At 39.5% G+C, this 14,262-nt stretch overlaps 1 protein-coding gene across 1 annotated transcript; it reads left to right on the top strand.

Annotated features, from left to right (window-relative positions):
• The first annotated feature begins 3,400 nt into the window (after positions 1-3,400).
• LOC308691504 (uncharacterized protein) lies at positions 3,401-5,759 on the top strand. Its single transcript, XM_081366812.1, has 3 exons — positions 3,401-3,589; positions 4,066-4,142; positions 4,523-5,759. The coding sequence occupies exons 1-3, from the start codon at positions 3,464-3,466 to the stop codon at positions 5,352-5,354; spliced, it is 1,035 nt and encodes a 344-aa protein (XP_081222938.1). The 5' UTR covers positions 3,401-3,463; the 3' UTR covers positions 5,355-5,759.
• Positions 5,760-14,262: the final 8,503 nt, after the last annotated feature.

A 14,262-nucleotide genomic window follows, 5' to 3' on the forward strand; every position in this document is an offset into this window, starting at 1 on the left:
AGGCATACGCTAAATTTCGTTAAGTTAGGATGAGATGTGCTCCAGTCCAGTTCACGTGCAATGCAAGTGACCGCGTGGGCGCCTCCATGATTGTCTGTTATATTTTTCTTTTTATTCATTAAATCCCGGCAATTGGTTGATGAAAAATTGATTAAAATTAAGATACAATTTATACAAAACGAAATTCACTTTAAAGAAATGTTTTCTACAAAACAAAACTTGATGAAGTGGTCAAAATCATGTCTGACCCGCTCTATATCTCATATTGTGCATCCTATCTTACTCGTGCTGTTCACATTTTATAATCAACATAGATGGAAAAAAAATAACATTATAATATTTTAACAAATATGAAACTAAATGCGCTTATTTAATGGCTACAACAGTATAGGCCTACATAGGCTACTCTCTATTTGTACAAATTGCTGCACATTCATTTAATTCTGAATTTTGCACACACAAGTTGAAAGGTATTTTTTCAAATCAAGTTCACGGATAATTGTGCGTGCTTTTATTAATCATTATGATACTAAAATCATAACAAAGTAGGCTATGCTATGTACAAAAAAATCAGATGAGCCCAGAATATGAACGCAATTACACGCAGGGCCGGAGTGGGGCCACATTTCAGCCCGGGAGTTTCAGGCCCAAGACCGGCCCACTTTTTCCATGGTGGAATTCCAAATGAGCACTTTCTTAAAATTGGATAAATGAAGCAACAGTTCAGCTCGTACTATTGTGTAGTTAGTATTAATACCATGGGTTAACAAATAATGTAAAGGTTAAATAATAATTCACTTAGACTTTATAAGAAGCATAAGAAGCAATTGCAACTTTTTCACACAATTCTGACGTTATATTTCGCAATTCTGACTTTATATTTCGCAATTCTGACTTTATAACACGCAATTGCTACTTTATATCACACAATTCTGACTTTATATCTTGCAGTTCTGACTTTATAAGCAATTGCGACTTTATTTCACACAATTCTGACTTTATAATTTGCAATTCTGACTTTATAACACGTTTTATGATTTTATATCAGACAATTCTGACTCTATATCTGGCAGTTCTGACTTTATAAGCAATTGCGACTTTATATCACACAATTCTGACTTTATATTTCGCAATTGTGACTTTATAACACGTTTTTGACTTTATATCACACAATTATGACTCTATATCTTGCAGTTCTGACTTTATAAGCAATTGCGACTTTATTTCCTGCAGTTCTGATTTTATATCTTGCAATTCTGACTTTATAAGAAGCAATTGCGACTTTATATCACGCAATTTCTGACTCTATATCTCACAATTCTTTATAACACGCAATTGCAACTTTATTTCAGGCAATTCTGACTTTATATCTCACAATTCTGACTTTTTAACACGCAATTGCGACTTTATTTCAGGCAATTCTGACTTTATATCTCGCAATTCTGAGAAAAAAAGTCAGAATTGCGAGATGTAAACTCGAGATAAAAAGTCGCAATTATCTTTTAAAATGTTTTATTCTGTGGCGGAAACAAGGCTTCCATAGCCTACCTCCTGGCCTCTTCCTCCCATCCATCCTCCCTGACGCGTACCGTTACGGCCGGCCCAGCTATCAGTAGGCGCCGGCGGAGCCGCGGTAGCCTCCCGAGAAAACGTTTTGAAAAGACGGGCTATGGACACAACCATTTCTATAGGAGGGGAGGGGAGAACTCCCTCACATGGTACAACCCATGCTGAGTTGCGCGCTGTGGTGGCAGAATGCGGAAGGTGTGTATCCTAATGTAACTAATGTGACATTGAAATGTAAAAAAAAAAAAAAAAAAAAAAAATTCCTCGACCGGCCCAAAAGTGAAGCGGCCCACCGGGAATACTCCCGATTCTCCCGATTACCCACTCCGGGCCTGATTACACGTTAAGCATTTTCCTCCCATAGAAAACCATTATAAGAACGCTTAATGTGGCTTAATGCAGATTAGAATGTCCCCTTATTTTGTCGAAATAACGGGATATTATGTCGATACTACTAGGCTACTGCTGTGTCCACCGTGGTCTCCACATTCTTGATCAGCGGAAACGATTTTTGCTTGTTTGGGATCTGACTGGCCAGTGTATTTGAAAAAGTTAAGCAATCTTTTTGACATGTTTCCCCTGAGTGAAACGATCGAGGCTAACAGCAATCTCAACTACAACAAGCGGGCAAGTCATAAACATTGAACACTACACAAACAGTAAATCTTTTTTTTTCATTTAGGAAATTAATTTTCCATAGTGACACAGGAGGTGCAGGTGTTGTGCCGAATTTCGACCCCCGCCAAATTATTACCCCCCTGGTATTGGTAGGTTTAGGATTAGTTGTGGGGGAGGGGGTAGGATTAGGGGTGGGGTTAGGATTAGGCAATCAGGTACTGACTTCAACGAGGGGGGTAATAATTTGGCAGGGGGTCGAAATTCGGCACAACACCTGTTCAAATTAAGCCCTGGGTTTAAGCTATACGCCTCTTCATTCATATTTGACTATGAAGGTTTGTATCTGCTAGCGATAGCTCATGTTAGCATTCCCAAACGGGAACAATGCAGTATGTCACTATGGTAGCTAAACTAACTATAACATTAAACTACTAACCTGAACTGATAGAAATAACATTTTTTGATAGAACAAAACAAAAACCATTTTTTGATAGAAAAAAATGTCACGCTCTGCAAATTTATGATTGCTAGCAATACCTACATAATCACGTTTTCACTTTATTTTTCACCAGTATCAAACTAAGACAGACTGACTGGTGCTGTCAGCATCAGGGCAGCTAGTCACAGATCTATGAGGAAAAACGAGAAGCCACCACAGCCTGAGAGTAACGTTAGGGATGGGTTGGGTGTTCTGTTCGGGTTCTCAATCTGTTCCAGTTCAGGGACAGTATTTATCAAGCCTCTCAGGGTATGGGGTACAGTAAGAGTAGATTAATCAGTGATCATGAGCGGGTCCCCTTGACTGTCTAATCACCATGGACAGACTTGCAGGAGCTGCTTTAGTCTTGAGACGCTTGGTAAATGCATGCACAGTTGTTCCAAGTTCAATGTTGTTTTTTGTCTACTTGTTAAAATATGTGTATACTGGGGTAACTCTGATTGGACATCCTTGATTCTTGAGTGCCATCTTTCCATGTTATTCATAATATGTCCTATAAAAATCCCTCTATTACAGCATGAACAAATTCTGTTATTGTGTTTGTTGTATTAATGTCATTGCCAAACTTGCCCCAGCAACCTAACTAGACTGTTACTCAAATCAGTGGCATCTGTTTGAATCACTGCTCAGATATGATACATTAAAGCTCAACCACATTCTCAAATCTGTGTCAATGTTTGTAAAAACAATTCTCCATATACTTTTGTACAGATAGTGCTTCGGGATTCGGACCCTGTCATTCTCGCATCAAATCGGTGCTCATGTGTAGCTGGCACTGCAATGTGTAACCACACAGTTGCTTTGCTGTTTCAAACTGCACACTATTCACAGTTGAATGTGCAGGTTGTGCCACCTGTCCACACCTGCACTGAGACAGAGCAGCAATGGCACAAGCCAAGAACCGCGGTAAGTGTTTAGACAATTCCTAGGCATAATATGTACTGTCCCTCTTCTACTATGTTATCCTTCACAGTTTATATATCATTTCTATGTTATGTGTATTTGTAATTACCGGTATTGTAAAGTGACCTTGAGTCCTCAGAAAGGAACAGAACATATTATAGAAAATAAACATATTATTATTATTATTATTAATAATACTCCTGGCATTAGTGATATTTAAGTATACACATATGTATTAGAATAATATGTCAATGCCAAGTCCAACTTTTAAAGGGTCAGGAACCTTGGAGAGCAATGCAATTGAATGCAATTTTGTTTTGTTCTCATTGTTTTAACATAGGCAGTTGTAATATACTTTGCCAGATTAGTTAGTTTTGTGTGTGTGTGTGTGTGTGTGTGTGTGTGTGGGGGGGGGGTCCTTTCAATTTTATTGTCTCCTATTGTTAAGATTGTATGTTGTTTGTCCTTTTTTTTGTCAGGGAGTGAAACCTGGGCCAATAAACAAAACGGTCATCAGCAAACCAAGACTCAACCGGCTCACAGAAGGAGGAGTCAGGTGAGGTAGAGAGATGCTATTGCAATTACTGCATCATACAGTCTACAATATGTATACACACACACACACACTTATGTACACATATACATACATACAGTATACACACACAGACTTATGTGTACACACACACACACACACACACACACACACACACTTATGTACACATATACATACATACAGTATACACACACTTATGTACACACATACATACATACAGTATACACACACAGACTTATGTGTACACACACACACACACACACACACACACACACACACAAATAAAAAGAAAGATTCCATAGGTGTCAGTAACCTGCAAATGTTGCTAACACTAATTACACTACTAAAACTAATATTACTAACACTATTACATTCTTTCACAGTAGTACACTCTACAAGGGCTTGGTTGGGGACCCACTAGACATGTCTTTGCTACTGATGGAAGACATGTACAAAGACTTTAGCATTAGAGAGAAACCTCTAGCAGCAACTATGGGCATCAGTGACGAGAAGACCCTTGTTGAGACAGCTTTTGGCTTAGCACAAAGGGGCAGTGTGCTCTCATACCAGCAGCCTGTATTGCCCACAAAGTCAGTAAAGATGCACCAGGATCCTCCACCTTACCCACCGCTGCCTATTGGGGAGTACAGGCTTGCCCCGACAGACTGTGTGCATGTGTGCACTGAGCAGGAGCACTTCCACCTTAAAAGCTTGAATGTTACACTGGACATGGCCTATAAGATTGAGGCAGCGACAAGAGAGCAGGCAGCAGACCAGGAGTGGCATCAGCTCCGCAGGCCTAGGATCACCTCCTCACGTTTTAGAGAGGTGTGTTTTGTGAGGGGAGAGAGCTCTGCAGATTCTCTTGCAGAAAGAGTGCTCAAAGGAACAAGGCAGACTGCAGAAATGAGAAGAGGTGCAGATATGGAGTTTGAGGTGGCAAGGGAATACTGCCAGATGAAAAATGTCAACTATACACCCTGTGGCCTCGTCATCCACCCAGATGCCCCTTGGCTTGGTGCCTCGCCAGATGGCTTGATTTTTGATCCACCGTTTGGACTGGTTGAGATAAAGTGCCCTAATGTGAAGAACTATGTGGACTGTAAATACCTTAAAATGCAGGATGGCACTTTGGCTCTACGTAAAAAACACTTTTACTACTGGCAGCTGCAGGGTCAACTGTTGATCACTAGCCTGCATGGTGTGATTTTGTGATTTGTGCTCAGGAAGACCCAGGTTGACTCAGCGGTAAAAGCAGTCATCAGAGAAGAGGGTGGACCAGTTTTACTTTACAGTGTACATGCAGAAGTACTGTCTGTCTCCAAAAGATCTTACTGATCGATGCAGGATAATTCAGGTGGGGGCTTCAGATTTTTCAAGCAAGGTGACTTTTTTTTCACAGTTCACGTTTGTCATTTACATCTAGAAATTAAAACATAGCTATATTTGAGGAGCTCTTACAGGCAATTTCAATGTTTCATGCATCACTGTTGGAAGGATGTTCTTTAGGTCAGCCAAACTCTTTATCGCCTGAAGCAATAGTTGCATCAAAGTTACACCATAATTGTTTTATAAATAGGTTATATAAATACAGCGTATTTTGCAATAAACACAAAGGAGTGAAAAAAGTTTTTTTTCTGATTTATTTGTTACAAAAATAATTAAATCATTTCATATACAAATGTCTCATGGTGACTATAAAAGATGTTTTCAGATTTCATATACAATATTTTACTGTATGCATGGTTTGATTTCATACATTTTATTACAAGAGATAGAGAGGGGGACAATTAATGAACAGTTGGCACTTTGACAAATTAAATCACTCAAAGTCAAACATAATATAACTTGTATTGCTACATAAACATGTATCATGGAATACATATGTCAAATCTACATCAGAGAATCCAGTTCGTTGAAATTATGTAGGCTAGTGTTATTGTTTATAAAGAGAGACAAATGGAACAGAATTGACCTTTCAGTGTATTAATATCCAGAGAGACTGGCTCAGTGAGGTTAACAGTTATTTGGCCCAAGCTTTGACCAGTGGCTTGTTTTGATAGTTTGCTAGGAGGCAGGCTACTGCAAAAAGCTGGTTGATACTGCCACAAATGGACAGAGGGATAATAGTGTCAAACAGTTTGTTCTCTTTGATGCGCCTAATTGTCCTCTCCACATGTATCCTTAACTGTGCAATGTCCCGAGTGACCAGCACTTCGCCATGAGATAGCTGTGACTTTTTACTCAGAAAAGGTGGTCTGTAAACTTTGCAAGGCACTAGGTCGTCAATTCTGAATCCCTTGGCCACCATTACAGCCATATCTTTATCCAAAAGAGGGATAATGCCAGATTGCCTGAACAATTCTTTGTCACTGATAGAGCCGGAATACAGTGAGGAAATAAAAGTAACAGCACCATGTGGTGACACACCAATCATTCCTTTCAGGGTAGTGTGGGATTTATACTGTGAAAACATCTCACTCTGTAAGAGTAAAGATGAAGGCATCTGACATCTCATCTCTGCACAGTTAATAAGGACTTGGGTGTCAGAGTATTTGCCGAATACACTCGGCATCGTGGCTCTAATTGTCTCAGGAGACATCCATATCCCAACAGCACCCAATAAGGTGTACAAAAAAATTACCCAGGTTTTGATTATCCTGCTGACGGTGGACTGGTGAATACCGAAACGATCACCCAGATCTTTCTCCTTCAGTCCCAGTGAAAGGTACACCAAGAACAGGAACAGTTCATCAATCATCAGAAGGCATCGGCTCTTGTGGGGAGCAGGGGGAACAAGTCTTAGTAGTAAAAATGATAATCATTGCATGGTCATCATAAATGTTTGTAAAGTGGGGTCCAAAAGTCTGAGACCACTTGTATGTGTTTTTAATTATATTGAATTAGACAGTTGTGTTGTTACGGATGCAGATTTATCAGCAAGCAAGCTACTTTTATAAACAAAATGATTAAAGGATGTATCAGTGATTTCAGGCCAAAACATAAATGATCACATTCATCTAATCTTTCCTAACGATCCGCTAGGTGCGCGCCCCATAAGCATGCCGTCAAAAAAACCTGCGTCTCTGTAGGCAGCCTAGGCTCTGAGATCTGCACACCAAAACAGTTGGTTTCACCACCACTCAAAACCAAAATAAATAGTGTTCCAACCAATCACAGACAGGGGTGGGTGTTGTGAGGTTTTGCGCTCGTGCACGACTGCCTATGACGGCTGCACGCGAAAACCTCACAACAAACCTTTTGGTTTTGAGTGGTGGTGAAACCAACTGTTTTGGTGTGCAGATCTCAGAGCCTAGGCTGCCTACAGAGATGCGTTTTATTCTCCTTGTTGCAGGTTCAATCTGTCTCCAAAATGCCTGTAGGTGGCGGTAGCTGGCAAATCTAAAAGTGAAAGAAAATTATTATTACCTTTAAATCAAAGCATAAACCTTTATTGATGTTTGTAAAATGCATCATCACAAAGCTGAGATATGTGGTTCTCACAGGACAGAGATGCTGGGGGGCTGGAGCTACCGCAAATTGATGATAAGAACAACAATAACAAAAAAAGCACGTCGGCCCACCGGGAAAATGCCCGGTATGCCCAATGGCCAGTCCAGCCATGGTAACGGGGTTGAAAAGACAAATACAGCTAAACATACATAGTTGTTTTTTACTCAAATTCACTGTAAGATTTTCTATAAACGCGAGTTACAAATACCCTGGGGCTGGGGGCTAAGCCCCCCCTGTCTTCCAATCCTAGTGACGTCCCTGCAACAGTATATAAAGAAGTTAAAAATAATCTCAACCGTAAACATCTACAGCAGTAAAATGAAACATACACATTAATGCAGCAGTAATATTAATCCATAAACATATAATAGTAAAACAATGAACTGGATCATTTTACTGCACTATGAGTACTTTTACTTTTCATACTTTTAAGTACATTTTTCTGATAATACTTACATACTTTTACATAATTAAGGTTTTGAATGCAGGTAGTGGAGTATTTTCACAGTGTGGTATTAGTGCTTTTACTGAATTAAAGGATCTGAATATTCTGCCCACTACTGTGATTCATATGAATGGATTTGAACACAATCTAGGTCTGCAAGAAAGTCATAACCACAGAAGTATGCAAGCTAAGTATCATATGACATGATACGTACCTGGTATAGAATCTGATGTCATCATCCGATACTAAAAACCTCTCCAAGCCAAACGACTGCTTCAGTGTAACCTCAGCCATTCGCTTTTGCATCTCTTCTATCACCTGCTGCTGGGCCTCTATTTTCTCACATGCTATATCCAAAGCTGACGGTTCTGGTTTTGCATCGTAATCATGGCACTGAAGCAACAGTTGAACATCCATCTCTTCCTCTTCAGTTGATTCATCCTCTGGTTGTTGTGTTCTATCCCAGACACTTGGTCTGGCTGCCGGCAGAGAGTTAGCCTGGTTAAAACCAGACCCTTCTCAGTTGAAACTAGGGTACCGAAACCCGGTATTAAAAGGGCCCCGGTGCTGAATTTTGAAATACCGCTGGATCGATAAGCTCGGACGTTATAGCTGTCATTTTTCACCGCACAAACGAGAAAAATAAACAAACAATAAAAACCAGCCAATCATAATAGGACACAAACATGACGCTTCGACTATGTCAATCAATCTTACGCCTTTAAATTGAATTCAACGACGCGTTAATGAATAATTTGTCATTACTTCAGCATTTCTGTATATTAACCCTAAACGCAGCATGATTTTTCTTTCTACAGTCCATTTTTAAAACATATTGCTGATCCCTACAAATTCATTGCATTTCTTTTTGAATCTCCCACCCCCCCATTGTTTTTTTTTTTTTTTTTTTTTACTTATGATAATTGATTATGTCAGTAACTGCTCATAATTAATAATTCTAACTGCTTTTAATCAATGCATGTTAATTTAGAGCAAGCTATTTTAGTGCAGCACATTGATGTGAATAAAGATGGCTAATATCTAACTTGAAGGTTGATGTTTAAACGTGGATCCATTTCATGCAGAGCCGCTGTTTCTCCATCATTTAACGGGAAAATGTCATCAGCTTTTAATGGGCACTATTTAAACCAGCGCTTTCATGTCCTTTGTAAATATTTAGGTTTGAGAGGGCATGTGTGCAAGGCACTATTTTTACCCGAGAGTTTAAGGCACCAGTGTTATGGAGAACTCTTTTCCTCTCACATAGTCCTGCATCGCTTAAAAAACATTTGCAAGCTCAGGAAACAGAAGGGTTGGGGGCCATTAGCACTGTAGGAATATAATCATCATCTTTAGTTATTATATTATGAGTGTAATAACTGTGATTCTTTTTCTTTCTGTGTGTCCATCAGTCGGCTGCCAGACGAGCAGGGACCTCATGCGCAAACTGTCAAACGACCACGACGACACTGTGGCGGAGAAATGCAAACGGCGATCCCGTCTGCAATGCCTGCGGCCTCTATTACAAATTACACAATGTAAGCTCCATAGCTGTCTTACACTTATCTAGTAAGATATTTTCTATCTTCTTTTTGCATGATGGCACCTTTCATGTCATGCCATTTCTTTCTTTCTGTCTTTCTGTCTTTCTGTCTTTCTTTCTTTCTTTCTTTCTTTCTTTCTTTCTTTCTTTCTTTCTTTCTTTCTTTCTTTCTTTCTTTCTTTCTTTCTTTCTTTCTTTTACAACATTCACAACATTGTGAGAAGTGAAACTAACTACTCAAAAATGACTACAAATTTATATTAATGGACCATTATAATAATCCATCACACCCGTTTCATTTTTATCTTCCCAACGAAAAAGTTCCGATTTGTTGCGTTTTTTTTTTCAAGGCCTGTCTGATTGATTATAATGAACTATAAGTTATGACAACGTATGTTTTAACATTGCTTTAACTCATCAAATTAAGCTAAAAAATGTTCAAGTTATACAAGATTCAACTCATCTTTTTAAGTCAGTTTAATGTAATTTAAGTTGAAATTACTTAAACTTCCAAGTTGATTGTACTTAAAAATTTAAGGCAGAAATGTTTTTCAAAGTGATGATTTCCGATCCCCTGGGACAACTTAACCCGTTCTAAAACGTTTTTTTTTAAACATTCCCCAATGGTCGCAAGACGTTCGAGTCAATTATCCACTGAGATTTGTTTTGTTCTTCCTCATATTATTATTTATTTTAAACTGCTAGTACTGTTGTACTATTGAATTACACTTCAGTTGGTGGTATTTCTATGTTAAACATATGCCGGGGAACATTTTCATTCTACCTAATCAGCTCTGGTATCCTGTATCATCACACTTTGAGGCCCCACGGTCCTGTTACACTCCCCTACTAGTCACGCAAGCGCAACCTTTTAAATCATTTTGCCATGTTGGTTTTGACTGTTTTGTAAGAACTCGGGGGGAAAAAAAATCCCCTAAACTTGACCTAGGTTATCAGAGAAACGAATAACACGTATTATCGTTCGAAACAACCAAGAGTTTGGATAATTGGAAAATTAGTTTGTTTTGGTACGTCCCATTTTCTGTTAAGGTCGGCCTGCTTTGAATCAAATTCCAGATTTTGCATGCTAAATTAAGCTCTCTCCAGAGTGTACTTCACTAACTCGCATGTTTGCATTATCACTACCACTCCCATTTCTCATTGAGCCGACAGGGATTTGTCATAAGAACTGATTTGTGATTGTATTTGTATGTCTGTCAGTTTGGGGTTAGACTTCTGGCCCGTTTCTTTCTCAGTTTTTTGATGTGGTCTTTATAAGCCCAAAAAAGTTTAACTGAACAACATATAAGAGTGTTTCTAATAGCCGACAGCTATTAGCATGTGTTTTCTGTGATTCCCAATGGAGATGTTTCAAATTAACAGTTTCGCTTTGGGGTGTGAGTTCTCACAAACACACACTGGCACTCACATTTACACTAGTGGTTGGCCAATATGGGATTTCCGATAACAGGCGTCAGTGCAGATATGTAAAGAACAGAGTGTATTTTTTATATATAATTCAGTTCGTTGTTAGCAAATGAGTGCATTTCTACAAATTTAGAAATTGCTGAAATGAATGATTAGATTCAACACTGTAATAAAAAAGTTGCTGCCTTAATTTTTTTTTTAAGTACAATCAACTTGAATGTTTGTCATTTCAACTTAAGTTACATTAAACTGACTTAAAAAGATGAGTTGAATCTTAATAACTTATAAAATAAGTTGAATGTTGCTTAACTTGTTTTGATGAGTTAAAGCAATGTGAAAACATGTTGTCATAATTTATTGATAATCATTTTTTTTTACAGTGGTTATTTAAAACATTTACACTCACATTTTCACATTCACATTTTTGTGGGTTTTATCAGTCTTTCATAAATCAAAATGGTGAAATAACAGTAGAAAGCTCACAGTTTAAGCCTTAAAGTCTCAAAAACAATCAGACGCATTAACATACTTCTTAGTATCACTTAATAGCTCTTGCGCAAAGCATCTAGAGTGTTTTAAGACAGAGAGAGAGAGAAAGAAACGGTCCAATTATGGGGTGAAAGTAGCAGGCTTTGGCAGACTGATGTGGCAGTGCTACTGCGCTTGAACCCGGCTGGCCAGAGTCTGGGGTTTCTCTCTTTGGCAAGACTGGCACCGGCCATGCCTGGCGTCAGGGAACCAGAGGCTAAATCCAGCCTAGTCCTATGACCCGACATACACACTTGTATGTACAGACACGCTCACTCGAACAAAGAAACCGATATATCTGTCTTATAATGAAACTCTATTACATACCATCAGAACATGCTTGGACTCAATAAAGAATTAAAGGGTCTCACTATGAGTGTGTAAAGTGACCCTCATTGTTTGACCAAATCCTAATCCCAGAAACCGTGACTTAAAGAGGTGTCAGCTTTCAACTTGCCCGTAAGAAGGAGAAATTGTAAATGAGATCTGTTTAATATCTCATTTGTTTCTCCAAGACAGCAATTACAGAGATTAGATGGAGAGAATATGGCTTTTGCTTAAAGGGATGTCACCCAAAAAATGAATATTCTATCATTATTTACTCGTTCCAAACCTGTATGAATTTATTTTTTCTGTGGACCACAAATGAAAGAATGTTTCAACTGTATTTGTCCATGCATTGGGTCCCAAACAACATTGGACTCCTTTGACTTTCATTGTATGTACATAAAAAAGACATTTTTCACATTATCTTCTTTTTGAAAGTATTCTTCACAGAGGAAAGAAAGTCAAAACAGGCTTGAAAAGACACAAGGTCGACTTCTCAGATGTTTCTTACTATGTCTCAAACTGTGCTCCGATTTGCCAAGATACACATCAAAAGTCAGAAATTTCATTATGAGATCATTATTCCAAGACCAAATTATCTGAGCTATCCACATTAATTTGACCATATATCAACAGCTGCCTCCTTTGTGTCTATTTTATTTCTCATTGGGAATTTTTAGGAGAAACATCTGAGATTAAGTTAATACCTAAAAGAAACATAACTGGATTTAAGTCTTCTAAAATATACAGAAAAGGACTGATCTCTTAGCAATAATGTGTTCCTCTGGATGTGGTATGAAAATCAAAATAATGTCTTATGCAAGCGGGACGGTCCCGTGGCCATTACTAAAAGTCTGCCGTCTCTCTCCTCGCAGATCAACCGACCGCTCACCATGAAGAAGGAGGGCATCCAGACCCGGAACAGGAAGATGTCCAGCAAGTCCAAGAAGAGCAAAAAGTCCCATGATAGCATGGATGATTTCTCCAAAAGCTTAATGGAAAAGAACAGTTCCTTCAGCCCGGCCGCCCTGTCGCGTCACATGAGCTTGTTCCCTCCCTTCTCGCACTCCGGCCACATGTTGACCACGCCCACCCCCATGCACCCCTCTTCCAGCTTGCCCTTCGCCCCCCACCACCCCTCCAGTATGGTGACGGCGATGGGCTAGAGCACCCTGCTACCTCCGACCGCCCAATCTCCTGACGGTGGACGTCTCAAAGCACCGTTAACCTTGAAGCCTGTCACCCGCCGCAACCCTCCGACCTTGAACCAGCTCTCTCACGTGCACCGTCTGAGCTATGAGCCCCCCCCCCCCAAGACCCCTTCTCCACTTTGGTATGCCCCGCTTAAAACGGTAACCCCCCCCCACCCCGCATTATGAGGGAGAGACAGTGAGAGTGAAAGAGAAAAGACAATGACTTTCTTCATCGCCCCTCCAATCACGAAACCCTCGCGCTGATGTCAACCTTCATTTGTGTACAAATGCCATCTTTCCTGTGGGCATCAAGGCACAACCATTACGAGACTTTAAACTAAACTTCTCTAATTCCCCAAACCTTTTCCTTTTCTTCTTCTACGCATCTGCTATTCTGTCCCCCCCCCCTCCCCTCCCTCCCAGTGAGACATGAGGAATCGAGCTGTGAATGACAACAGGAGATGAACTCTGCATATATTTGTAAAAAAAACAAATGTCTGAAATACATTTAATGAAGACTTTTTAAAGAGCAAAATGAGAAAAAGGCGAGGACAGGAAATTCACAATTGTGTTAATCTCTGTTGACACCACACGAGAACGCAACGGTGAACGCTTTTGTGCGTGTTTTTGCATACGACTTTGGTGTGAATGCGAGAGTGAGCTTTTGTGGGTATGTCACTGCATATGTGTGATATCTGACACATGGCTTTTTGCTAGCCACAAGGACACCTCTAGATTTACCCAGAATGCTGCTGGCCGCACACCAACAGGAAGCCTAGAAATAAACAGAGATGTTGTGAGGGACTCTACTCCACACAGCCTAAAACTCTTCACGCTACCAGTTTGACTTTGACATTCCATCAACACTGCTGTTAGCATGCTAGTCACATCAGAAATGCTTTTTCAACATGTCAAGACAAAAATAAGTGTATTTGCAGTCAGGAGACTGAAATTCATCTTTCCGTCCAGTTTATGTTGAAAATCAAACCGGTTTACATTTTGAAGGAATTCAAGCTTCAAGTCTGTATTAACAACTTGACAATAACAAATTCGATCCATGATTTATCTTGGAGAATACATCATACACATACAGTGTGTGTAAAAAATTTAACCTAAAAGCAAAGTGCATGTTTCTCTTCACTTCGA

This window comes from Scardinius erythrophthalmus (assembly GCF_964197995.2).
Source record: "Scardinius erythrophthalmus genome assembly, chromosome: 5".
NCBI lineage: Eukaryota > Metazoa > Chordata > Actinopteri > Cypriniformes > Leuciscidae > Scardinius > Scardinius erythrophthalmus.

Excerpts from the sequence above, each read along its gene's own strand:
- LOC308691504 (XM_081366812.1), top strand. The coding sequence starts at position 3,464 with ATGTGTAACCACACAGTTGCTTTGCTGTTTCAAACTGCACACTATTCA. Across the intron at positions 3,590-4,065 it reads GGCACAAGCCAAGAACCGCG|GGAGTGAAACCTGGGCCAAT; the intron begins GTAAGTGTTTAG and ends TTTTTTTGTCAG. Across the intron at positions 4,143-4,522 it reads CTCACAGAAGGAGGAGTCAG|TAGTACACTCTACAAGGGCT; the intron begins GTGAGGTAGAGA and ends ATTCTTTCACAG.